The sequence below is a fragment of the Microcaecilia unicolor genome, chromosome 3, assembly GCF_901765095.1.
Source record: "Microcaecilia unicolor chromosome 3, aMicUni1.1, whole genome shotgun sequence".
Lineage (NCBI taxonomy): Eukaryota > Metazoa > Chordata > Amphibia > Gymnophiona > Siphonopidae > Microcaecilia > Microcaecilia unicolor.
This window is the reverse complement of record NC_044033.1, coordinates 195,141,166-195,168,592: the sequence shown is the minus strand read 5'-3', so window position 1 is coordinate 195,168,592 and position 27,427 is coordinate 195,141,166. Positions and strand designations below refer to the sequence as shown.

Sequence of the window (27,427 nt, the reverse complement as noted above, 5' to 3'; positions counted from 1 at the left end):
ATAAAGGATGTGTTTGGGTTTTTTTTGGGGGGGGGGGGGTTGTGTTTTACTTTTACGTTTGTGGCATGCGCAGAGCAGCTAGCATAACGCTTGGCTACTCTGCGCATGCTTTACGGGCTGATTACCGACGTTTTTAACGAAGGGTTAGTGAATGCAAGTGAGTTGCAACGAACAGCTCATTTGCATTCCCTATCCTTCGTGCATAGCCGTTCCGTACTGATTCCGGGTTTTACTTCCATTGCTTTCAATGGAAAGCAATGGAAGTAAAACCCGGCTGGCTCAATCCATCCTCCTTTTTCTGGAGCCATATGGTAACCCTAGTTATGGAATTCGGTACGGAACGGTTCTAACGAGGACTTTTGTGCATCTGGGCCCCTCTGTCATTCTCTATTTTGCATTCCCACTGTTAGGAGGTGCTGGGGGTGGGGCTATAAGGGGAATTTGTGAGGGGTCTCTGAAGGGGGAAGGGTTATATTCAAAATGTATTTGTAAGTATATTTGGTTCTGGTTAATATGGCGGGACCGGAAACGGCTTCAACGTTTTTGGTGTCAGGCCGTCTGTCAGTAAAAGTCCTTGGACTAAAGTTGCTCTTCCTGTCGCAGCGTTCCCGAGCTGCACTGCGCGTGTGCGCACTGCTCTGTTGCCCGGGTAACGGATGGCGCGGGTGTTTCGGGCCCTGTGGTGGCGGTCGCTGCGGCTTTCCTCTTCCCAGTTTGCCACCGAAACTCAGGCCGCGCGCGGAGGCAGTTGGTTGGCAGCGGCGGCCCCGGTCCTCGCGCAGCGCCTGGCTGGAGACGTGGAAGTACGGCCGGGCTTCCTGAGCCGGCAGGAGGAGGAGACGCTGTGCCGCGAGCTGGAACCCGGGTTGCGCCGCCTGCGCTATGAGCGCCAGCACTGGGACGGGGTGAGTGGCCGCGGGGTCCCTCTAGAAAGATAACACGCGGGAGTGGGGCTCTGGCCAAGGTGACACTGACGGGGCCCGACTCGCAAACTGCACTCTGGGATTTGTAGTCTTCCTGCTCTCTGGAGCCCTCTGTCCTGCACGCGCACAACGCATACGCGTATATTAAACACTGACTTATGTAGATACCTTTCATGCATATGCTCATTCCTAAATTATGTAAGCTAAACCCTGAATTACATAGATGTATTTCATTCATATGCTTAAGTAGGTAGAACCCTTATTTATGTACATGTATTTCGTAGGTATGCTGAACCCTGACTTAAGTAGGCAGAACCCTTATTTATGTAGATGTATTCCGTACATATTCTGAACCCTGACATGTAAATATATTTCGTACATATTCTGATACCTGATTTACGGAGATGTATTTCGTGCATATGCTGAACCCTGGGTTATACAGATGGGTCATTTCATGCCAAGTGGTCTAAAATTTAAAAAACAATTCCCACCATCATGTTCTCCAATTTTGTTCAAATTTTATCTGTTGCGCGAGTCAGGTGTTAAACGAAGTTTCCCAAAATTTGAGGTCTGTAACTGCAATAGTTGCAGATCTAGACCCCCTTTTCTGAAAGGTTGATAGTCCATGAGCGCGCGACATTTACCAAAATGCCATTTTTGGGGTCTAATAAAATCCAAACACATTTATAAGAATGGCTAAAAAATTCAAATCCTGTATAGTTTTTGATGCTAATTCCGATGAAATACATTTTAACATTATGGATGCAAAATCCAGTCAAACAAGTTGACTCAAAGTGTGCATCAAAATTGCTCGTGACTCATCGGAACATATTTGGACCAATATTCAGACCGCAACAACTTCCATGCAAACAAAGATACGGACTTGAAATTTTGAACAAGCATTATGCTTGTGCTGGACATAATACTGCCAGATTTGCAACTAACCAGCATCTATAACCGCCCTGCAGGATCTCTTCAAAGTTGGCACTGTCAGCGCAAATGGTAAAATGTACCAAAGTTCAAAGCCAATTATTAAAAAAGAGTCTGCCTGAATCAGGTTGTGAACAGTATCATCTGAAAGAGAAAATTGTGCTCTACAACACTGATATGTTTTTGTTTTGCAATGCCACCATTAAGTAGCCATTTACTCAGGTCAAAGTATGTTATATTTTGTGTGCGCGATGTATTGCGTTGGTCCATGATAGCTGAGCCATTACTGGTTATCACATTGAAACTAGCATCCCCATCGCCATAGGGGCCACGCCCGATAGCCATGCAGTAACAGCCATGGGTGGGTATCTTTACTGCAGGATCCCAAGCCTGATTGTGGGTTTCTTTACTGTAGGATCCCAAGCCTGATTGTGTGTTTCTTTACTGCTGGTTCCCAAGCCTGCTTTCTTCAGTTACTTCATCATTCTGAAAGCATCAGTGATCTGCAAGAGAACGGTTTCAGGAAAACTATATTGCCGACCAGATGATGTCACTGATGGAGCTGGAGTAACAGCAATGATAAGTTGTTCTGGGATCCAGCAACCCTCCTCTCCTCCTTCCTGTACACATTAATTGATTTGATTTGCTTACTTTATTTTTTGTCTATTAGATTGTAAGCTCTTTGAGCAGGGACCGTCTTTCTTCTATGTTTGTGCAGCACTGCGTACGCCTTGTAGCGCTATAGAAATGCTAAAGAGTAGTAGTAGTAGTCTTACCGGCCAATAAAATGAAGTAGCGGGACCATGAGGATGCATGAAGCTTATGAAACCATCTTTCTGTTCAACTGACGTTTCACAAACGTTTCCAATCCACCATAACAGCGCACAATAAACGATTGGACAATCAATGAATAAAATACAAATGAATAAATTATATCAATACTTTTAAGCGACTATTAAGACTCAATTTTCTAGAAATGAAGAAAAATTAGCGCATCAAGCGTACTAAATATAACATACTTTGACCTGAGTAAATGGCTACTTAATGGTGGCATTGCAAAACAAAAACATATCAGTGTTGTAGAGCACAATTTTCTCTTTCAGATCCTCCTTCCACTCCCTATTCCTTGCCAAACAGGACTATTACACCCAATTGACCAATTCTCTCAGCTCCAACCCCCGTCGTCTCTTCGCCACCCTTAACTCCCTCCTCAAAGTGCCCTCCGCTCCCACCCACCCCCCCTCGCTCTCTCCTCAATCACTGGCCGATTACTTCCGCGACAAGGTGCAAAAGATCAACCTTGAGTTCACTACCAAACCATCTCCTCTTCACCCTTCAAACCCTCTCCCTTGACCAACCAACCCAGGCCTCTTTCTCCTCCTTTCCTGTCATCACCGAGGAGGAAACCGCTCGCCTTCTTTCCTCCTCGAAATGCACCACCTGCTCCTCTGATTCCATCCCCACCAACTTACTTAACACCATTTCTCATACTGTCACCCTCTCCATCTGTCATATCCTCAACCTCTCTCTCTCCACTGCAACTGTCCCTGACACCTTCAAGCACGCCGTAGTCACACCTCTCCTCAAAAAACCATCACTTGACCCTACCTGTCCCTCCAACTACCGCCCCATCTCCCTCCTACCCTTCCTCTCCAAAATACTTGAGCGTGCCGTTCACAGCCGCTGCCTTGATTTTCTCTCCTCTCATGCCATCCTCGATCTACTTCAATCCGGTTTTCGCCCTCTACACTCGACAGAAACAGCACTCTCTAAAGTCTGTAATAACTTGTTCCTTGCCAAATCCAGAGGCCACTACTCCATCCTCATCCTCCTCGATCTATCCGCCACTTTTGACACTGTCAATCATGATTTACTCCTTGCCACACTGACCTCATTTGGGTTCCAGGGCTCTGTCCTCTCCTGGTTCTTCTCCTATCTCTCCCACCACACCTTCAGAGTTCACTCTCATGGATCTTCCTCCACCCCCATCCCGCTATCTGTTGGTATTCCCCAGGGATCTGTCCTTGGTCCCCTTCTCTTCTCAATCTACACCTCTTCCCTGGGCTCCCTGATCTCATCTCATGGCTTCCAGTATCATCTCTATGCTGACGACACCCAGCTGTATCTCTCCACACCAGACATCACTGCGGAGACCCAAGCAAAGGTATCGGCCTGCTTAACCGACATTGCTGCATGGATGTCCAACCGCCACCTGAAACTGAACATGTCCGAGCTCATCGTCTTTCCACCAAAACCCACTTCTCCTCTTCCTCCACTTTCTATCTCAGTTGATAACACCCTCATCCTCCCCGTCTCATCTGCCCGCAATCTCGGAGTCATCTTCGACTCCTCCCTCTCCTTCTCTGCACACATCCAGCAGATAGCCAAGACCTGTCGCTTCTTCCTCTTCAACATCAGCAAAATTCGCCCTTTCCTCTCTGAGCACATCACCCGAACTCTCTTCCACGCTCTCATTACCTCTCGCCTTGACTACTGCAACTTACTCCTCACCGGCCTCCCACTTAGCCATCTATCCCCCCTTCAATATGTTCAGAACTCTGCTGCACGTCTTATATTCCGCCAGAACCGATATATCACCCCTCTCCTCAGGTCACTTCACTGGCTTCCAATCCGATACCGCATTCAATTCAAGCTTCTCCTTCTTACCTACAAATGCACTCAGTCTGCTGCCCCTCACTACCTCTCTACCCTCATCTCCCCTTACGTTCCCGCCCAAAACCTCCGTTCACAGGACAAATCCCTCCTCTCAGTACCCTTCTCTACCACCGCCAACTCCAGGCTCCGCTCATTCTGCCTCACCTCACCCTATGCCTGGAACAACCTTCCTGAGCCCTTACGCCAAGCCCCCTCCCTGCCCATCTTCATGTCTTTGCTTAAAGCCCACCTCTTCAATGCTGCTTTCGGCACCTAACTCTTACCTTCAGGATATCCAGACTGCCCCAATTTGACTGCCCCTATCGAACTGACTATTCACTTGTCGTTTAGATTGTAAGCTCTTTGAACAGGGAATGTCCTTTTAAGTTAAATTGTACAGCGCTGCGTAACCCTAGTAGCGCTTTAGAAATGTTAAGTAGTAGTACTGTTCACAAGCTGATTCAGGCAAACTCTTTTTTAATAATTGGCTTTGAACTTTGGTACATTTTACCATTTGCGCTGACAGTGCCAACTTTGAAGAGATCCTGCAGGGCGGTTATAGATGCTGGTTAGTTGCAAATCTGGCAGTATTATGTCCAGCACAAGCATAATGCTTGTTCAAAATTTCAAGTCCGTATCTTTGTTTGCATGGAAGTTGTTGCGGTCTGAATATTGGTCCAAATATGTTCCGATGAGTCGCGACCAATTTTGATGCACACTTTGAGTCAACTTGTTTGACTGGATTTTGCATCCATAATGTTAAAATGTATTTCATCGGAATTAGCATAAAAAACTATACAGGATTTGAATTTTTTAGCCATTCTTATAAATGTGTTTGGATTTTATTAGACCCCAAAAATGGCATTTTGGTAAATGTCACGTGCTCATGGACTGACAACCTTTCAAAAAAGGGAGTCTAGATCTGCAACTATTGCAGTTAGAGACCTCAAATTTTGGGAAACTTCGTTTAACACCTGACTCGCGCAACAGATAAAATTTGAACAAAATTGGAGACATGATGGTGGGAAGGTTTAGACCACTTGGCATGGAATGACCCAGATGTATTTCATGCATATGCTGAACTCTAACTTATGTAGGCTAAACCCTGATTTATATAGATGTATTTTGTACATGCTGGCTGAACCCTGATTTATGTAGATGTATTTTGAATGTTTTTGAATCCTGACTTATGCAGATGTATTTCGTACATATGCTGAACCCTGATTTAAGCAGATTTATTTCATGCGTATGCTGAACCCTGATTTATGTAGATGTATTTCGTACATATACTGAACCCTGACTTGCATGGATGTATTTCATGCATATGCTCAACCCTGACTTATTCAGATGTATTTCATGCATATGCTCAACCCTGAATTATGTAGGCTAAATCCTGAATTATGTAGATATGTTTCATGCATTGAACCCTGACTTATGCAGATGTATTTCGTTCATATGCTGAACCCTGATTTTTGAACATGTACTTCATATGCTGAACCCTGACTTATGTAGGCTAAACCCAGAATTATGTAGATGTATTTCATGCATATGATGAACCCTGTCTTATGTAGGCTGAACCCTGATTTATGTAGATGTATTTTGTACATATGCTGAACCCTGACTTATGCAGATCTATTGCATGCATATGCTGAACCCTGACTTACATAGGCTGGACCGTGAATTATGTAGATGTATTTCATGCATATGCTGAACCCTGAATTATATAGATGTATTTCATGCATATGATGAACCCTGTCTTATGTAGGCTGAACCCTGATTTATGTAGATGTATTTTGTACATATGCTGAACCCTGACTTATGCAGATCTATTGCATGCATATGCTGAACCCTGACTTACGTAGGCTGGACCGTGAATTATGTAGATGTATTTCATGCATATGCTGAACCCTGACTTACGTAGGCTGAACCCTGACTTATGTAGGCTGAACCCTGAATTATGTAGATGTATTTCATGCATATGATGAACCCTGTCTTATGTAGGCTGAACCCTGAATTATGTAGATGTATTTCCTGCATATGCTGAACCCTGACTTATGGAGATGTGTTTCGTGCATATGCTGAACCCTGAATTATGTAGATGTATTGCTGAACCCTGACTTACATAGGCTGAACCCTGATTTATGCAGATGTATTTCATACGTAGGCTGAACCCTGACGTATGCAAATGTATTTCATGCGTATGCCGAACCGTGACTTATGTAGGCTGAACCCTGACTTATGCAGATATATTTTATGCGTATATTGAACCCTGAACCCTGACTTATGCAGATGTATTTCATGCAAATGCTGAATCCTGACTCATGTAGATGTATTTCGTGCATATCCTGAACCCTGACTTATGCAGATGTATTTCGTGCATATGCTGAACCCTGACTTATGTTGATGTATTACGTGCATATGCTGAACCCTGACTTATGCAGATGTATTTCGTGCATATGCTGAACCCTGACTTATGTAGATGTATTTCGTGCGTATGCTGAATCCCTATTTATGCAAATGTGTCTCATGTATATATGTATCGTGGCCATCCTGAAAATCCATGTGTCTTGTGCATCCAGGAATGAACTCAGCTGAGAAGCAGTGTCATTAGGAATAAAATTCAGAAATCAGAGCTATAAGTTCATACATGCAGCAGGAAAAACTCAGGGCCTGGAGAAACCTGAATCCAGATACCTCAGCCTTTCACTGCTTTTCTAGTCTTCTGCCTCTGTCCATAATTTGGCTGAGACAGATTAGGTCGCTTGAGCATTGTAATTGTGGAGCTCGATGGTCATGTTTCTGTCTCTCTATTCTGTTCCCTTTCTATCAGATAATATAATATCTTTTACATGTTATATTTATTGGCTTTTAATTGTGGTCTTTTTGCTTTCCTCTCTTTTACTTTTTCTGTCCTTTATATGATGGAGTTCCTTTCCTTTCTCTTTTAATGTTTTTAGTTAACTTGTAATCAGCTTTTATATCCTGAAAGGAAAAGTGGACTGTTAAATTTAATAAACTATAGCTGTACTGAAGAAGAAGAACATTTATGTAATAACATGAAGAAAAACCATACTGAGTCAGACCAAGGTCCATCAAGCCCAGCATCCTGTCAAGTGGCCAGTCCAGGTCACATGTACCTCGCAGATTCCCAAAAGTATTTATCTACAAAAAATTTGCTGAACTTCTCATCCAAGCTCGTTTTTTCAAAGGTTTACAAGACATCATTCATAATACAAGCAAAGAGAAAATACATTCCTCGTAGCTCATTTCCAGGGATGAACAATGCCTATTCCCGGACTACCTGGCTAATAATTTCTTCTCCAGGAACTTGGTCAAACCTCTTTTGAAGTCCATTATGTTAGTTGGCTAAATAATATTAGCAAATAGGTGGGGGAATGTGGGATACAAATGCAATATTAAGACATGTATGCAAAGCTATGAGGGCAATTTCTATCAGCCATTTTCCCAGGTAAATGTGCTATAAGAAAGTGCCTAGACTTCTTATATGTAATGTTATACACTGATGCTTTTTCAAGTTTGTGCAACTGCTATGACCTAGATTTTACTTTAACTGAAACTGCTCATTGCTGTTGTCCCTCCTCATCCCCCCAGAAACAACTGCTCACCTGGTTGACCTGGTCATGGTCAATAAGATCCCTACTTTCCCACCTAAACACCATTGTTACAAGTCTTCAAAAATTAATTTCACCTCATGAATACCAGTGGTAGGACCTCCCAACTTCTTGAATATTGGGATTACTCCTAATACCATGGTTATGAGGCTCCTGCAGCAGACTCCTCACCCTCAGAACACAAGGGTTACTGGCAGCAGAGTTTGTTGAAACCCTTGGCTGTTTGCTTCAGTGGCAGACCCCACACTTACCCCCTGGATACCAGAATGTTGTACTTTCATATTATCACAGCACAGTAGAAGCTGCAGCTCTGTCTTTTCTTTTCTTTTCTTTCTTTCTTTCTTTCTTTCTTTCTTTCTTTCTTTCTTTCTTTCTTTCTTTCTTTCTTTCTGATATTGCTCTGTTTTTGGTGATAGTAGATTATAGCAGCAGCTTCAGAGAGCATTTTCCATCTCACAGATAGGCTGCAGAGAATACCTTTTCCTGCTTTAGACTTAGTCCCACCCACCCCTAGAGTGACATGTCTTATATAACCTCCCTATCAACCCACTCATTACTTTTACCTCACCCATTTCTATTCTTCTAGCACCTTCTCCCACTACTCCAACCAGAGTTACACCTAATCACACTGACCACCCTTCAACATCTTCAGTCCTTCTGTGACTGTTCTCTTGTGCTTGACTGCTTAAATATTTTAAATTTAAATGCTTTACTTTTTGTCTAATAGATTGTAAGCTCTTTGAGCAGGGACTGTCTTTCTTCTGTGTTTGTACAGCGCTGCGTACACTTTGTAGCGCTCTAGAAATGTTAATAGTAGTAGTAGTATTTAGATGTAAACTACCTCATAAGTACGTAAGAATTGCCATACTGGGAAAGACCGAAGGTCCATCAAGCCCAGCATCCTGTTTCCAACAGTGGCCAATCCAGGTCACAAGTACCTGGCAAAATCCCAAAAAAGTACAAAACATTTTATACTGTTTATCCCAGAAATAGTGGATTTTCCCCAAGTCCAGTTAATAATGGTCTATGGACTTTTCCTTTAGGAAGCCATCCAAACCTTTTTTTAAACTCCGCTAAGCTAACCACTGTTTTTAGTTACCACATTCTCTGGCAATGAATTCCAGAGTTTAATTACACGTTGAGTGAAGAAAAATTTTCTCCGATTCGTTTTAAATTTACTACATTGTAGCTTCATTGCATGCCCCCTAGTCCTAGTATTTATGGAAAGCGTAAACAGATGCTTCACATCTATCCGTTTAACTCCACTCATTATTTTATAGACCTCTATCATATCTCCCCTCAGCTGCCTTTTCTCCATGCTGAAGAGCCCTAGCCACTTTAGCCTTTCCTCATAGGGAAGTTGTCCCATCCCCTTTATCATTTTCGTCGCCCTTCTCTGTACCTTTTCTAATTCCACTATATCTTTTTGAGATGCGGCGACCAGAATTGAAACTGTACAGCGCTGCGTAACCCTAGTAGCGCTCTAGAAATGTTAAGTAGTAGTAATTGAACACAATATTCGAGGTGTGGTCACACCATGGAGCAATACAAAGGCATTATAACATCATCATTTTTTGTTTTCCATTCCTTTCCTAATAATACCTAACATTCTATTTGCCTTCTTAGCTGCCACAGCACACTGAGCAGGTTTCAACGTATCATCAACGATGACACCTAGATCCCTTTCTTGGTCCGTGACTCCTAACGTGGAACCTTGCATGACGTAGCTATAATCCGGGTTCCTCTTTCCCACATGCATCCCTTTACACTTGTTCACATTAAACATCATCTGCCATTTAGACGCCCAGAGTCCCAGTCTCATAAGGTCCTCGCTGTTACTGTAACAATAAACAGTATAGAAAGTCCCAAATAAAGGTAAACACTCGTGGAAGTGATGGGATTGTAATCTGGGTCTCCTGTGCTGTACCTCTGTATTATAATATATTTGCTGTTGTTCAGGCAATCCATGGCTTCCGAGAAACAGAGAAGCTGCGCTGGACAAAAGAGAGCTCGGAGATTCTGCAGCGTGTTCGGGATGCAGCATTTCCTCCTGGGGTACCCCAGCTCTCCTTGGTCCATGTTCTGGATCTGGAGAAGAGTGGCTACATTAAACCTCACATTGACAGCATTAAGGTAAGAAGCAGAAGTTGTTGCACTTAGCTGTGAAGGTTCTATGATTCATTCCTCACATTTTACATTAATGGTGACATTTCGCCTAATGCTAGCTCATGCACTATTCAAGCGAAGTAGTTCTTAGTTGCACAGTATCTATAGAGCAGGTAGTTCAAAAGACGTATTGATTCATGCCCTGCAATTGCTGTGTACTGAGACTTGCTGGGAAGAAATGCAGGGAAAGAGAGAGGCAGCTGTGTAAGCCATGAAATGCTGAATTACATTCTTCCTTCCCCTTGCTAGTTCTGTGGCAGCACCATTGCCGGCCTGTGCCTTCTCTCCTCCAGTGTGATGCGACTGGTGAGTGAGGAGAACCAGGAGGATTGGGTTGACCTTTTGCTGGAGCGACGTTGCCTATACATCCTCAGGTAATATGTTTACCATAAATGTGTCTTAAGTGAGAGCAGTTTGTTATCACTTGGACTGTGTAAATGGCATTAAGTTCTGTAACAGGGCTCTGTGTGCTCCTCTTTCAGGACCTGTGTTTCCTGCTTTTAGTTCTCAATTCCCATGCTCAGTTTCAAAAGCCTCTTTAAATATCGGACTGACAGTTCCCTTGCTAAACACATTTGAAGAAAAAAACAAAGTGAACTCAAAAGCGCATAGTACATCTTTGGGTTATTCTTACACGGGCCAAATACACCAAGAATCTAGTAACTAAAGTTTGCCCTCAAATGCATCTTTTGAAGACTAAATTATTAGGTGAAAGTAGAGCTCAGGCTTTTTGTTAGAGGCTCCTAAACCACTCTGTCATGTTATTATGATGGGTATGTATTAAAAAACTAAACTGTTGTGGTTTGTGTTCCCTTGGTGCTCTAGAGTCTGCAGTGCTAATCCAGTTTTTTTTTCCATGCAGAGGGAGAGCGCGCTACGAATTCACTCACCAGATCTTGCGAGATGAGGACTCATTCTTTAATGGGCAGCAGGTTTCCCGAGACCGCCGAATTTCTGTCATCTGCCGTAATCTTCCAGATTCTGCAGATCCAGCACAGAGGTCACTGCCTTGACTGAGGTGCAGAAAAACCTGAATTCCTTTCCCAGCCCCTCCTTGGGTTGGTGAGAAACCACCTAGCTGGGCTAACTCTTGGCTACACATGGCTGATTGCACTAGATTGGACAGTATGCGGGGGGGGGGGGGGAGTGGTACAGTCTGGACACACTGCAGTCTTTGCAGCTTCAGGACGGGGATGACTGGGGTGTCCTGCAGCATGGAGACACTGTGATCTTTATATAGGGAAAAGGGGTGGACTGAACATATTGTGACCTTTGCAGCCTCCAGTCATTTGAATAGAGAGAGAAGGGGTGGCTGGACAAGTTGAACCTTTATAGCCTCAGGGCCACTTGAGTTTGGGGAGAAGGGGTGGCTTTGAGGTGTGGACTTGGACGCACTATCACCTTTGAAACTTCACAGACACGTGAGTATGGAGAGAAGAGGTGGCTGTGGGATGTGTGACCTTTGCAGTCTCAGGGACATATAACTGTGCAGAGAAGGGGTGGCTGTGAGGTGCAAACTGGACTCATTATGACCTTTTGTGTCCAGTTCTTCAAAGCTCCTACTCAGAATGCAGATCTGCCCAGTGTAAAACCTTATGTGTAGTGAATAAACAGTATCAGAGCTGCCCAGACTTTGGGTTTCTATTCTTCCTAAGGCTGATGAAGATATTCCTGGTGCAGGCCCTGTCACTTTAGGAAGATTTTCACCTTACTCTGGATTCTTGCAGGATGTGGGTTAGGGTTTGGTGGAACCAGGAAGTGATGGAGCCTGAGTTTCAGGGATCTTTGTGTTCCTGTGATGAGAATAGAGGTCTGTTGCTCTCTGTTCAGACCTCTAATGAAGGAATACTACCTCCTCCTCTCCCCAGCTCATCTCTGCTATTTCCCCACCCCGTGTTCAGATGGTTGACACACAGGGCGTTACCAGCCACAGAGAGCTGAGAGCAAAGCTTTCACCAGTTCCTGCTGCTCTGTTCACATCAGTCATTGGCACAGTCCATGTTACTTTATTGCTCTCAACAACAAATGTACATTTCTAATCCTCATGGAATCAAGAGAAAACCCCCAATCTATACAACAGAAACAGAAATAAATTAGATACAGAATATGAGAAGCAGGCAACAGCAAGAGAGAGCACTAATAAATTAAATAATTTAGACTTCTATAAATATCTTTTTATAATACAAAGCTCCAGCATCGGGGTTGTCTGCTAGTCCCAGCACAAATACCCGTATTAGAGCAGAAATGTTCCAAAGCACAATCGTGTAATAAAGTTCCTTAATACACCTCTGCTCCGTTTGCATGGTGGAAGACACATTTCTCTCTCTCTCTCTCTCGCAAACTCGAGGTCTTCCTGGTACTTCTTTAAGCTCTTAATTCAGCCCAGTGCTTGGAAACCTTTCTTTACCCTCTTATCTTCTAGAGAAATATCTCCTTTTCCCTGTGCATGACACAGCAGTGCCACTGATCAGGAAGTGAGGGAAGAGGAGAGATTTTACATCAGAATTTTGAATGGCCCTTTTAGTGAGTTTGTGTTCTGAGATGAGGAATCATTCTGTACAGCTGGGTAGACAGCACTCCCTTTCACCCTTGCAGCCTCCTCCGGCTGTAAGGAATGACTTTTGTATGTCACACCTCATAGTTGCCCATACAGGCCTGGGCTGCAGTGCCAGCCAATTTGCTTGGCACACCTCTTCTAAACCTGCACCTAGGGTTGCACAGGCATTATGGAATCCTCTTAATTTCTTCACTCTGTGCTCGAGTCTGTTTGTGAGAGCATCACGGGGCATTCCCTGGACTATAAGCAAACCCTGACACCTGCAGACTTCACTTCTAGTCTCACTGTGTGATCTGCTGCTTGCACCGTAAGCTCAGTGAATCCGGGAACTGGATATAGTGTGACTTATTTTGTGCAGTGCACTTGAATACTAGAATGCCAGCACAGTGTAACAGGTATCTCTGTTAACATAGCTGTCTGTGCATTTGGAAGGGTTCAGCCTATCTTTCTGGCTCTCTGATCTGATAGCAGAAAGTGTTTATGAGAGAGGAGATATTGTCCAGAGCCAGCGTATTTTATATTGGGAAGGGGGTGGGAGATTGATTATAATCAGAAATCCTTAGAAAGGGGTGGCTGCTTCAAAAGTCAGACAGATTGAGAACTGTTTGCACGTAACCAGCTCAAAGACCTGGATATATGTACTGAATATTCCCTGTGGTTATTCTGACTAGCAGACCTGTTTGCAGCACCAGGTTATTGGAGCTCCCTGTCCCCAGTATAGTCATTAAGCAATAATACATTACACATACACAGTCCAGACAGCCTAGGGGAAAGTGGGGTTGGTCAAGAGGTGTTTGTTCCCAGGTGTCTAGTTGATGCTTGCATCTGGGCTCTAGGAGTGACCAGTCTCTCACCTTCTTCCATGTGCAGAGAGTGTGGCATCAGGAAAAGCTTCCTGTCCTGTGGTCACTGGTGCTCCAGCAGCCATGTGTATCTGCCATAGTCAGCTCCCTCTCATCAGCCTACACAGCTGCAGGCAGAGGCAGAGAGTTTCTCTACCTTGTGCCACTGGTTATTGTCGTCTAGAAAGGCCACATCCTCGTAATGGGTGGGCCGGCAGCAGGGGTCGCTGAAGATCTTTTCCTCAATGAGAGCAGGGATGTCACTCTTTTGGAGGAGCAATGAGAGGGTCAGGTCGTGGTTGGTGCGGGCCTTAGGACAGCTACCGCTGCAGTACTTGAATAGGATGATCTCCTCAGAGTCGTAACCCAGCCCTAGGTCTTTGACCCGTAGCTGCAGGCTTTTCAGTCGACACTCGCGCTCTTCCGCCTTGTCCCGGGATCGGATCCCAGACAATACTCTCCTTCTCCTTCGGCTTCTGGCCACAGCACTGCCACTGCTCCATTCCTCAGCTCCTAGGCCCATCGGTGACACAGGGGGCCTTCCCTGAATGTGCTGATCTGAAATGGATGAAGCAGAAAAGGTTCTTTTCAGTATGTAAGAGGCAGTCAGTGAATGGTTTTCACATGGGCAAATCAATTGGAACATATAAATACATGTACATTCTTCCCACAATGAGAGAGCCAGGAACAGAATCCATTAAGCATTTTATTTATTCATTTGCACTTATTTACCCTTTTCCTGATCAAAATAGATTTATCAAAATGGTTCACAAGCATATAAAACAATAACAGTAGGAAACAAAAAGATAAAAGTTATAGAAAAGAAACAGGAAAAAAACAAAACAACAAGTAGTAGAGTGGATAAGTACAGCAGCCTGAGAACCTGGGGAATTGCGTTCAATTCCCATTGTAGCTTCTTGTGTCTCTGGGCAAGTCACTTAACCCTCCATTGCCCCAGGTACAAAATAAGTACCTGTATAAAGTATGCAAACAGCTTTGACTGTAACCACAAAAAGGCGGTATATCAAATCCCCACCCCGTTTCCCTTAAAAAAATAAAAATAACCAGCCATGGTCAACCCACTACAATTTAGAATTCTAAAAGTCATCAGGGGAACAAAAATGTCTCTCATCTTTCCTGTCTCATCTTCCCCCATTCTCTATTTCTGTGGATAACACTCTCATCCTCCCTGTCTCATCAGCTCGTAACCTTGGGGTCATCTTCAACTCCTCTCTCTCCTTCTCTGCACATATTCAGCAGACTGCTAAAACCTGTCATTTCTTTCTCTATAATATCACCAAAATTTGCCCTTTCCTTTCTGAGCACACTACAAGAACCCTTATCCACACTCTTATCACCTATTGCAACTTGCTTCTCACAGGTCTCCCACTTAGCCATCTCTCCTCTTCAATCTGTTCAAAATTCTGTTGCATGACTTATATTCCACCAGTGTCACTATGCTCATGTTAGCCCTCTCCTCGTCACTTCATTGGCGTCCTGTTTCCGCATACAGTTCAAACTCCTCTTATTGACTTATAAGTGCATTCACTCTGCAGCTCCTCAGCACCTCTCCACTCTCATCTCTACCTACACTCCTCCCTGGGAACTGAGTTCACTGGGTAAATCTCTCTCATCTGCACCCTTCTCCACCGCTAACTCCAGACTCCGTTCCTTTTATCTGCTGCACCATATGCCTGGACTAGACTTCCTGAGCCGGTACGTCAAGCTCCATCTCTGGCCGTCTTCAAATCTAGGCTAAAAGCCCATTTTTTTTATGCTGCTTTTAACTCCTAACCCTTAATTGTTCAGTACCCTTATGGAGTGGAGGAGTAGCTTAGTGGTTAGTGCAGTGGACTTTGATCCTGGGGAACTGAGTTCAATTCCCACTGCAGCTCCTTGTGACTCTGGGCAAGTCACTTAACCCTCCATTGCCCCTGGTACAAAATAAGTCCCTGAATATATGTAAACAACTTTGAATGTAGTTGCAAAAAACCTCAGAAAGGCTGTATATCAAGTCCCATTTCCCTTATTTTATCATCCCCACCTCAGTAATTCCCTTATCTCTTATTTGTCCTGTTTGTCTGTCCTAATTAGATTGTAAGCTCTTTCGAGCAGGGACTGTCTCTTCATGTTCAAGTGTACAGCGCTGCGTACGTCTAGTAGCGCTATAGAAATGCTAAGTAGTAGTAGTAGTAAGTGTTGCCATACTGAGACAGACCGAAGGTCAATCCAGCCCAATATCCTGTTTGCATCAGGGGCCAATCCAGGACACAAGTACCTGGCAAAATCCCAAAACAGTACAATACAGTGTCTATGTGTGTCGTCTCTGCAGTCAGTAAGCTGATATGATGATACTCCCCCTTGACAAAGCAGAGCGAAACAGGCACCTGTCGGGGTGTAAGAGCTCACCAATCTGCACAGATAAGTGTCGTGTGCTTAATAAGTCATTATGAAAGTAACTAAGCAGCTATAATTATATATATATATATATATATATATTCCCGAATTAGGTGAAAGAGATATAGGTAGGTGGGGGACGAGTCTATGATTAAAAAACAGACATGAGTACAGATTCACCGTGGAGTGAAATGAAAACAGCCGTGTTGGTCATATGAGACTCTACTTCACATAGTCAATTTATAAAGCTTACTCGTTAAACATTCTCTGCTATTTTGTATCAGTTTGGACTATTTGTAATAGAGAGCAGAGTTGGGCCAAAGTGGTTTGGCAGTATCCTAGAAATAAGCAGTGGATTTTCCCCAAGTCCATTTTATTCATGGCTTATGGCCTTTTCTTTTAGGAAGCTATCCAAACCTTTTTTTAAACCCGCTAAGCTAACTGCTTTTACCATATTCTCTGGCAATGAATTCCAGAGTTTAATTACATGTTGAGTGAAGAAATATTTTCTCCGATTCGTTTTAAATTTACTACTTTGTAGCTTCATTGTGTGCCCCCTAGTCCTAGTATTTTTGGAAAGAGTAAACAAGCGATTCACGTCTACGCGTTCAACTCCACTCAGTATTTTATAGACCTCTATCATATCTCCCCTTAGCAGTCTTTTCTCCAAGCTGAAGAGCCCAAGCCATTTCAGCCTTTCTTCTTAGGGAAGTCGTCCCATCCCCTTTATTATTTTCATTGCAACTTCTGTGTACCTTTTCTAATTCCACTATTTCTTTTTTGAGATGCTGTGACCAGAATTGCACACAGTATTCAAGGTGCGGTCGCACCGTGGAGCGATACAAAGGCATCCTCGTTTTTATTTTTATTTTTGTAATAATGCCTAACATTCTATTTGCTTTCTGAATGGGGGAGAGGACATTGATGTGTAAACCTGAAGCTAGTGACTTTAGAAACACTGCCTAAACCTGATGGTGCATAAAGTCAACCCATCTAGAAAGCATGCCCATTAGAGGGATTCCAGGCTGCATCTTTCTGCCTATTCATATTACAGAGATCTGAAAGCTCTCTGCTGTTAGGATCTGAACTCCGCTGGCTGGCTGTTTTTATTCAGAGCTGGAGCACAGGGTGCAAGTTTGTATACTTTCATTCACATTAAAATTTTCATTCAAAGCAGGTGTTTAATGTGGAGATGAAGGTTTGTCTCGCTGTTCATTCCTGCCACTGGTGAGGGTGGGAATGGGGATACTTCATTTCTGACTTGTCTTATTATTGTACACTTTTATCATTCTGTACATCAGCCTGGAGTCTCCAATTTAGACTGTTTGGTCCCTTGTATCCCCTTGGAATCCCTCTAATGGGCATGCTTTCTAGATGGGTTGACTTTCTGCACCACCAGGTTTAGGCAGTGTTTCTAAAGTCACTAGCTTCAGGTTTACACATCAATGTCCTCTCCCCCATTCAGAAAGCAAATAGAATGGAGTGGAGGAGTAGCCTAGTGGTTAGTACAGTGGACTTTGATCCTGGAGAACTGAGTTCGATTCCCATTGCAGCTCCTTGTGACTCTGGGCAAGTCACTTAACCCTCCATTGCCCCTGGTACAAAATAAGTACCTGAATATATGTAAACTGCTTTGAATGTAGTTGCAAAAACCTCAGAAATGTGGTATATCAAATCCCATTTCCCTTTCCCTTGTAGATCCTGGAATGACATAACACATCAGAAGTGAGCACCCCAGGAGAGTGAGAAGTAAAGGTCATTATGGATGCACCACCTCAGCCTTTTTCATAAGTTTGAATAAGGAGAAAAGAGCCCAAGCTTCCTCAGTTTAGAATTCTTAGAAACCAGAAGGGAAAATAAATGCATGGGGTTTTTTTTTACCTAACCTGTCACTCGTTCTCCGCTGTGCCTTGTTCCTCTGCCACACAATGTGATTAGCATGAAAAACATCCATGTATCACCTATAAGCAGAGAGAGCCATGACTTCAAGGGCATCCCTGCTGTTCTGCCTTATTTCAGTTCTTAGACCCTGCCTTGGATGAATCTCTTTAAATCAATATAAATAAATACATTTTATTTGGAAAAACAAATGCACTTTTCATTTTCTTCCTAGCTCTGCATTCTTGTATCCTTGGCAGTTCAGTCAGTTCTGTGAGTGAAAAACAATTAGTGCATTTAAACAAAAGCTAAGAATGAAAAATCCCAAGACAGGAATAAGAGCGTAGAGAATCCCCACCTGCCTGGCACTGACTGCACAGAAGTGCCTCCAGAAATATTCCACTTGCACACAATATGGCAACATAAAAACATGGGAATAGCCATACTGGGTCAGACCAATGGTCCATCTTGCCCAGTATCCTGCTTCTAACAGTGGCCAATCCAGGTCACAAGTACCTGGCAGAACCCCAAAGAGTAGCAACATTCCACATAGAACCCCAAAGAGTAGCAACATACCATGCAGAATCCCAAAGAGTAGCAACATTCCGTGCTACCAATCCTAGGGCAAGCAGTGGCTTCCCCTATTTCCATCTCAATAACAGAGTATGGACTGTGGCTCCAGGAACTTGTCTAAACCTTTTTTAAACCCAGATAGGCTAACCGTCGTTACCATATCCTCCGGCAAAAGTGTTCCAGCGCTTAACTGTTCTTAAAGAGAAAAAATGTATTTCCTCCTATATGTTTTAAAAGTATTTCCATGTAATTTCATTGAGTATCCCCTGGTCTTCATACTTTTTGAAAGAGTGAAAAATCGATTCATTTCTACCCCTTCTACATCACTCAGGAATTTCTCCATGGACAAGCAGGACGTTAGCCGCCACACACATGGGTTGAACCTCTGTTACAAGTTAGTAACCCTGGTTTCCCTTCAAGGTATAGGAACCTTTGTGCTTAGCCTGAGACCTTCCTGAACTTAGTATGGTTCTTGTTCCCTCCCACACACACACACACTTCCCTGGGAAAGCTATTTTACACTTGCACCACCTTTTCTAGAATGAAATCTTTCCTATTTTTATTTCCCTGGAGCCTCGTAGCATGGTGACCTCGTCTAAGACAACTTTTTCATTGCTCTGGAAACAGAGAAGCTGATGGCAGTGAGGCCCATGTTGTGTACCGTCAGCTCTTCTACCTGAATGTTTTCTCTCCTCTCCTTTCTACTAAGGTAGACATCCTCAGCTCCTTAAGTCGCGTGCTGTATGGCTTTTGGTACAGACTCTACCTCGTTTTGGTAACTTTTCTCAGGTCTCTAGAACTGAACTGCTGTAGTCCAGCTGAGCTCTTGCTAAAAACCTGTACAGATGCATGATCACCTCTGGAGAACAGCCATATACATAATATTGCAGGGGTTAGCTCCCACAGTCTGGGACATGATTCCTGCTCATGTGGGGTTGCACATCTGCCATACCAATGACACAAGTGAAAATTTGTCTTACCTAGCAGGGTGTGCAGCAAATGGGCAATGCTTGCAGGCTGCATCTCTCCAGTCCTAGGATGGGACTCTACCAGTCTGACCAGTAGGAAGAGGAGAAGACTCAGAGTCTGGATCCTCAGGAGGAGGCACTGTGGTTCCATCTTCACAACAAGTGAAAGGAAGGAGCTGGCTTTCCTGATTTTATACCCCTGCACGAGATGGATGGAGAGTGGACTTAACCTCTTCCATGCCAGGATTGGAGATCTGCTGTCCAGAATCCCACCCTTCAGGGTCAGTAGCGGGCCTGCTGGCTCTGGGCTTGGGGCACCTGGCATAGGTGCTGTGGACATCCCTTCCCTGAGGCTGGAAAGGTCTTCTGGAAAGGAGCTGGGAGAGAAACTCTGGAGTCTGCCCCATTCTCCATCTCAGATGAGCACACTAAGGAGAAGCAGCAGCTGCTGCAGAGTGTGGCTAAGGTAGGACACTGAGAGGTGACATCCTTCACTCCTTCAGTCACTGACCAGACATGGAACGGCCAGAAAGAAAATTTTACCTTCCACTGATGTTACTAGTTTACGGTTTAGAAAGGGTTAAGCTGTCTGTAAGCCAGGAATCTTCTGATGGAATTGCCTGAATGATTACATACAGGTCTGCTGTTGAAATGCCTTTGAACAAAAAAAAAAAAAAAAAGGCGAAGCCTTCCTGTATAAATTATGGAGTGATGGAAATTAGACTATTTTGGAACAAAGTGATCTGGCTGGCAAAAGGACCATTCATTCAATGGCTGGAGTCTGCCTGTTCACTCTGTGCTTACCTGGCAGTGTCTGGGGAGGGTTCACAGTATCTCTTTGCTTCTCTCTTCTCCAGTTGTAACACAGAAAATGACAGCAGATAAAAGACCATATGACCTATCAAGTCAACCTATCTGTACCATCTACTATCCCTTCCTCTCCCTTGTCCCATGAATTCACATAGTCTTTATCTCCACCACCTCTACTGAGAGGCTGCTCCACACCATCACCCTTTTCATAAAGAAATATTTCCTTATATTAGTCCTGAGTCTGTCCTCTTTCACCTTCATCCTATTCTCCCTCGTTCCAGAGCTTCTTTTCAATTGAGATTCTTCTGTGCATTGATACCATAGATATATTTAAATGTTTCTATCATATCTCCCCTCTCCTGCTTTTCATATTCAGATCTTTAAGTCTGTCCCCGTACATTTTATGATGAAGACCACTGACCATTTTAGTAGCCACCCTCTGGACCGACTCCATCTTGTTTATATCTTTTTGAAGGTCTCAAGAATTGTACACAATTTTCTAAATGAGGTCTCACCAGAGACTTACAGAGGGGCATCATCACCTCCTTTTTACTATGGGCCATTCCTCTCCCTGTGCTCCCAAGCATCCTTCTAGCTTTCTCTGTTGCCTTTTCTACCGGTTTGGCTACCTTAAGGTCATCACATACGATCACACCCAACTCCCACTCCTCTTTCGTGCACAAAAGTGCTTCACCCTCTATACTGTTCCCTCGTGTTTCTGCAGCATGGCGAAGAAGGGTCAGGACAACGGATTATAAATACACAAGTGAGGTGAAACAGATATTTGCTCCTTCAGATAGAGCTGGGACTAGAGACTATTTCCTGAAACTGACAAGTAACACATTCAGAACAAATCACTCTTTCCATCCAATGCACAATTACGTTGTGCAGTTTGTTGCCAGAGAATGTGGGCAAGGTAGTTAATGTAGCTGGGATTATACAACGAAGAGTAGCATTGGATGGAACCTTGTTTTGAGTCCCAGTGTATTTCCTATGGCTAAATTCCCAACGGTGCAGATTCCCCTCTGCCACTTACCATTTGAAAGCTAGAATGGCTTAATAATGTTTGAATTACCTAGCTCCACACCAAGATTGCCTGATCTAGGACCCACACTTTAGAAGTTATAATGGGAGTGACACAGCATCAGTGCGATGAAAAAAAGCCTCTCTTTGCATTGGCCTAACTCTACAATGCTTAGGATGAATCCTCGAGTTATTGGTCGGATAGCCTGTGCTGTCTCCAGTGTTGATGGAACTTTATATCAGAATTTGCTGAGTACTTCCAAAGTTGTTGCATTGGCTACAGTCAGTGATCCGACCCAGCACAGAACTTATGTTCCGATGCACAGCATGTTGAGCTCAGTAGGCCCTGGTTCTGAGCCAGAAATCTTATGATTTTTTACACAGGAAGGAACTTAGGAAGTGCAGCAATCGTCTGGGACTCCTCAGCCCATGTGTACCTTTCTCCCTCCTTTGGAGAACTGGACAGCCATATCCTGGGGTTATATCAATCTGGGAGAGAGAGCCATGGGACAGGAGTGGGTGACACATCTTCCTTGTCCGCTATCATGACCAAGATGGGTGCAGCCACATGGCATGTGCCATCTGTTATTTGTACATACATACATACATACAGTGTGGGAGAGCAGTTATGTTATGCAGTACAAGAGAGCAACTTCTTAGCTCTTGTACGATAATAATTGTAATTTCTTTAAACTAATGTGATGTGAACCTCTGATTATTTTAAGTTTGCTAGGTGGGTTTTTACCTTTGAACCACCAGCAGCTCCTGGGAAGTAGCTTGTATCCAGATGTCCTTCTGTATCCTGCAGAGCTCTGAGCCTAGATGAGGGGGAAGTAGAAGTTCTGAAAGGTTCCTAGTATGAAAGCCTGGCTGGCCTAGAGGTTAGGTGCTGGGTTAGTAACAGTGAGGTTGTGGTTCAAACCCCATAGTCTCCCAATTGATGAGAAGCAGGTAGTTTTACTAATATTTTGGCTACTTTTCATAGAAAAGAGCAGCATAACCCTGGCTGCTTAATAATACAATACAATACAATAATACAATTATTATCACACAAGAGCTAAGAAGTTGCTCTCTTGTACTGCATAACATTTTTCCAACAATAGAAGTTGTATGTTGAATAGTTGTGGCTCTCTCCCACACTGTTTGTACGTATGTACAAATAACAGATGGCACATGCCATGTGGCTGCACCCATCTTGGTCACGATAGCGGACAAGGAAGATGTGTCACCCACTCCTGTCCCATGGCTCTCTCTCCCAGATTGATATAACGCCAGGATATGGCTGTCCAGTTCTCCAAAGGAGGGAGAAAGGTACACATGGGCTGAGGAGTCCCAGACGATTGCTGCACTTCCTAAGTTCCTTTTCCTGTGTAAAAAATCATAAGATTTCTGGCTCAGAACCAGGGCCTACTGAGCTCAACATGCTGTGCATCGGAACATAAGTTCTGTGCTGGGTCGGATCACTGACTGTAGCCAATGCAACAACTGTGGAAGTACTCAATAAATTCTGATATAAAGTTCCATTGACACTGGAGACAGCACAGGCTATCTGACCAATAGCTTGCCCATCCTTGCAGTTATTTTCACCAAATATACTCAGTATGCAGGTCTCTCTAATCTGTTGCCCCCTCCACCCACACCACTTACCTGCTCTGGCCAAGCTAGACTAGAACCCGCAACCTCCTGTATTTGATCAAAGGCTCTTTAGCTGCTGGGCCACCAGTCAGCCAGTTACTCAGAGCTGACTTTTTCTTCCCCTTATACCTGTTATTCATATTGTTTGTAGGTGACTAATACAGGGCCGATACCAAGAAAATAAGGGAACCTGCACCAGAACCAAAGGCACAGACTGAGCCAGGAAAACACTTCAGGACACAGTAGAGAGTGTGAAGGAAACTGTCCTAAAGCTCCTGCGGTTAGAGAGTATCAGAGAGACTGTCTTGCTAGAGGGTTTAAGGAAAAGTGTCCTAACCGCCCAAACTTATCTTCTACCCCCTGATACTGTACACATTGCTATGATATAGTAGTACTTCTATTCCGCCAACTCCTAGTAGTTGGTCACAGATTAAAAGAACCCTTGTAAAACAGTAAAGAGAAAATGCAGACTCAGGATAGAGGGTGGGGAAACGGAGAGAAAGCAATGCTGACTGTATTGGGGGTAGGAGAGAGCAGCTAGCCGAACCATTAGAAAAACATCTAGTTGGAAGGCTGCTGAGTGGGAGTGCAGGAGATGATCTGCAGGAGATTTGGCAGGTTTGAAAATAAAGTAAAAAGGACAGAGAAGTAAGCTGTAATGGGAAGAGAGGCTGGGTGATGGAGACAGGCTGAAAGTGGAGCTGTGGGGAGAGGAATAGGAAGGGGGTTACCTCCTAGGAGTGAGAATGCAGCTGTAAAAGGCTAGAAGAAACAGAAAGGAACTGTAACAGAGAGAAATGCTGGGTGATCAGGACAGGCACCAGCAATGGAAATGTGGAGAGAAGAATATAGGGGGCTAGGAAGGGGTAAAGGGAATTGAAAGGGGTTATTGGTTGGGAGAGAGAATGTTGCTTTAAAGAGCTGGAAGTATCTGAAAGCTGTAGAGGCTGAGTGATGGGAACCACTGGGAATGTGAGTAGGAAACATGCTGTGAAAGTGAGAGGAGCTCAGGAGAAGAGCATGGGTTTTGATGGGGAAGAGAGCTGGGAGGAGACATTTAGAAGAGAGGAAGAAGAGCAGGCAGAGGGGGACTCAAGATGCAGAGGAAAGAGGAGCTGAAAGAAGTGGAGCATGTCTTTGTGGGACTGGGAAAAGAGGACAGAGAGGCCATGATGGAGGGAAGAGAAGAGACATGCAGGTGTCAAGGGTGAGAATTGACATGAGGGGCTGACACTAGAAAGAAGTGAGATGAGAGGAGATAGAGAGACAAGAAGATACAAGACAAGCTAAAGACAATGTTAAGATTTCTGTGGTAGCTGGGCTTGGTCAAGGATAGGACATAGCTGATATTTTGCCATTCTCCTCCAGCCTTACGGTCACCAGGATAGAAGTACATTAGTATTGCCATACTGGGACAGACTGAAGGTCCATGAAGCCCAGCATCCTGTTTCCAACAGTGGTCAATCCAGGTCACAAGTACTTGGCAAGATCCCAAAACAGTACAATATATTTTAGGCTGCTTATCCTGAAGGGAGCAGAGGGTGTTTTGGCAGAATGTGATGCCATGGTCTGAAAAAGTTCTGTAATGGAGAGGACGACCTATAGTCGTCTTAAATTGAAAGAGAAATGGAGAGGAACATCATGTTCCTTCTTCACAAAAGTAACACAGTCCTCATGTCTTGAGTGTGGGTGGTATGGATAGGCCAGGGTGGGACTGGACAGCCTATGACTGTGGTAGAGATGGGCTGTGGGTGGGGGGAAGGGGGAAGAGAAGAAAAATGAGGTGGAGTATATTGGTGGGGATGAGGTGAGGTTGGAGAGGAAGAGAGACTGGTGGGACATTCAGTGCTTCCCAAGCTCTTCTTTTAGCCATCAGTCCTTCCAGTGTGGGCACCACCTGCTGTGCTCTACAAGTTGTTGATATTGGTTCCATATTGTGTACATCATGATTCATCTCAGTTTTTATCAGATTGTGTTCGTTGCTTCGTTCGGGCAATACTTGTTTGTTAACAGTTCCGGACTTTCAATTGTTCCGTTTGGAACAGACAAGGAGACGTATTTTTTCTGTTGCTGGATTGCAAGAGTTGACGAAGTTGCCAGAACCTCTCAGGACACAGAAGACTTCAGGATTAAGATACTGTTGAAGCAGCACTTGTTGGCACAGGCTAAACAGTGACCTAGGCAGCCGATGGCCCTTATGTAGGTGCTGATTTGGCTTTTGGTATGTTTTGTTGAGTTGTTGCTGTAGATGTTTTCTTTTTTGTAATATTTTGTTATGAATAATAGGGGTGTGAAATCTAAATATGGCCTGGCCATTTGTGCCCATAACCCTGCCTTTTTCTTTTCCTTTTTACAGACATGGTAATATGTGCTGAGTTGAACACCCGTATGTACAGACCCACTTCCATTCACGGTATCACTTTATGATGACTTGCACCAGTCCTGTTTTTTCCTTTGCTTCCCGTGTGCAGACTCTTGACTTTTCCTAGAATTAGCAGAGGTCTGGCCTTTTTCTGCCGATGGTGTCGGAGAGACTGAAAAGGGTGGAGGGCTGTGGAAAGAAGTGTGTGGATTAACACTGCATGTCCAGGAGACATACTGCTGAGGAAACCATATGTCTCATTTCTTTCACCCCATTGCTGCTGGAGGCCACTATTGCCCCCAGTCTGATTGAAACCCCTCTTTTTTTTTTTTTAAAGAAAAAAATTAATACTGCATCTATCACCAGTTCTTTCAGGAGCTGAAAGACTTGGCCATGCAGTCAATCAACAGATAGTTGGTTTTCCCATCATAGCATCACCTCCCCTCCGTTGTTACTCCCTGCTGTGATGGTCTGCTATTTTTAGCTGCAGAATCTGAAGGCTGGATGTCTGCATCTGTCTCTCCCCCTTCAAGCTCTCCAGCTCCCGCAACGCATACCAGGGCTAACTCAAGAGGCATGTCAGGAAAGCTACAAAGATGTGTGGAATTCAAGGCCATTCCAGAGGAAGACGGGCAGACTGGAATGTTTACCGTACATCAATCATCAGCGATATGATGTGGGCGTTTGGGCTTTCCTGTCTTTTGTAAGAATAACATTATTCATGGTACTTGTTTATGAAGCGCACGCGTATTGAGATAGGGGCCTGGCTTCTTTAATTTACTGGATATGAGTGTCCTCTATTTCTCACCAAAACAGACTCCTATCACCAGCATTGCGTTCTGTCAAAAAGGTTTCTCAACTAAGCTAGTCACTTCCAGTTGCCGGGTCACCTCCAGAGCCAACCCTGGCACTGGCTGAGGTGTCCCTGGTTTGGGTCCTGGTTCCCAGTCTTTCCATTTCTTTGTGGCACAATTTGACTTGCTTAAGAGCTTTACAGACACAGAGTAAGGTGTGACCCAGTTCCACTGCTACTCCTGCATGCCACGAACAGATGTTTCTGCTATGTCATATGTTTTATTGCTACTTTATACCATTCATTTAAAGCAAATACAAATAAAACTACGTAAACCAAAAGAAATTCCAAGGAAAAAAAAAAAGAAATATTCCCTTATTTTCCTAACAACTACGTTTTCTAACAAGCTTCTTCAGGTTCTGCCATCCAGAGCATTCCCTTATTTTCCTAACTTAAATACGTTAAGCTTCTTCAGGTTCTGCCATCCAAACCCAAGTTAGTACAATTAAAAAAAAAACTACTACTGTCTTCTTTTCTTTTGGTTTATCTATTACCTTTAAAGTGGGCTCGCACAGGAACCACACTAGTTCATATCAAAAATGATATGAAAGTGGCTGAAATGCAGTGGGGGGGAGGAGGAAGGTATGTAGGCTCTCTTTGAAACAGATGGAGGCACTAGATAAGAGATGACATAGATATTCAAAAGTTGGGAAAGGGAGACGACATTGGAATACTCCAGTCCAACCTACTACCATCTGCACAATCTGAAAGAAGCAGCGATCGTGGATGCCTTTCAAGGATCTCTACTCAGGAAGCTGGTTGTGGAACCCATAAAGGATCTAGTTCGTCTGATGTCCAGGTAGATGACCACCTGGGCGGCAGAGAGCATCATACTGTATATGGTTTGAACATACCAAGCTCAAAAGTACTGGACTTCAAAGTTACCATTAAAGCCATCTTTCAGAAGATACATAGCAGATCCCAATGAAGAAAGCTTCAATAAGGCTGGTTAATCTTTGAATCACCAAGCTGGACCACTGAGGACAAGGCCATAATTGAAAACTTAACCAAGTATTTCACAATAAAAACACTCCAATGGTGATGACTCGGAGAAATGGAAGCAAATCATGGTGAACGTGGAAGATGTTTTATTTCATTTATTTATAGACCACTTCCTCTTTCACAATAAAAATACATAACTGTGTACAGTAAAACACAACCTCCCCTAAAAAAAAAGTTAATATATTTAAGAATATGGAGAAAATTGACAAATGGAAGCATAA

The 27,427-nt window shown here is 43.8% G+C and overlaps 2 protein-coding genes across 3 annotated transcripts; one reads left to right on the top strand and one right to left on the bottom strand.

The window, feature by feature from the left end:
- The first annotated feature begins 609 nt into the window (after positions 1-609).
- Positions 610-26,623, top strand: ALKBH7 (alkB homolog 7). 2 transcript variants are annotated; one of them, XM_030196923.1, is made up of 5 exons: positions 610-905; positions 10,100-10,273; positions 10,556-10,680; positions 11,169-11,324; positions 25,346-26,623. In XM_030196923.1, exons 1-4 carry the CDS (start codon positions 657-659, stop codon positions 11,317-11,319), a joined length of 699 nt encoding a protein of 232 aa, XP_030052783.1. In that variant the 5' UTR covers positions 610-656; the 3' UTR covers positions 11,320-11,324; positions 25,346-26,623. The 2 variants fall into 2 exon arrangements, with proteins under 2 accessions (XP_030052783.1, XP_030052784.1); XM_030196924.1 differs by lacking the exon at positions 25,346-26,623 and adding an exon at positions 17,801-18,134.
- PSPN (persephin) lies at positions 12,071-19,644 on the bottom strand. Its single transcript, XM_030196925.1, has 2 exons — positions 19,534-19,644; positions 12,071-14,263 (listed from the first exon to the last, which is right to left on the bottom strand). Exons 1-2 carry the CDS (start codon positions 19,574-19,576, stop codon positions 13,821-13,823), a joined length of 486 nt encoding a protein of 161 aa, XP_030052785.1. The 5' UTR covers positions 19,577-19,644; the 3' UTR covers positions 12,071-13,820.
- Positions 26,624-27,427: the final 804 nt, after the last annotated feature.

Bases quoted from the DNA above. Each gene is read 5' to 3' on its own strand.
- PSPN (XM_030196925.1), bottom strand. From the start codon at position 19,576: ATGCAGCCTGCAAGCATTGCCCATTTGCTGCACACCCTGCTAG. The intron at 14,264-19,533 runs GTAAGACAAATT...CATCCATTTCAG, and splicing joins TTTGCTGCACACCCTGCTAG to ATCAGCACATTCAGGGAAGG.
- ALKBH7 (XM_030196923.1), top strand. From the start codon at position 657: ATGGCGCGGGTGTTTCGGGCCCTGTGGTGGCGGTCGCTGCGGCTTTCC. The intron at 906-10,099 runs GTGAGTGGCCGC...GCTGTTGTTCAG, and splicing joins AGCGCCAGCACTGGGACGGG to GCAATCCATGGCTTCCGAGA. The intron at 10,274-10,555 runs GTAAGAAGCAGA...TCCCCTTGCTAG, and splicing joins CTCACATTGACAGCATTAAG to TTCTGTGGCAGCACCATTGC.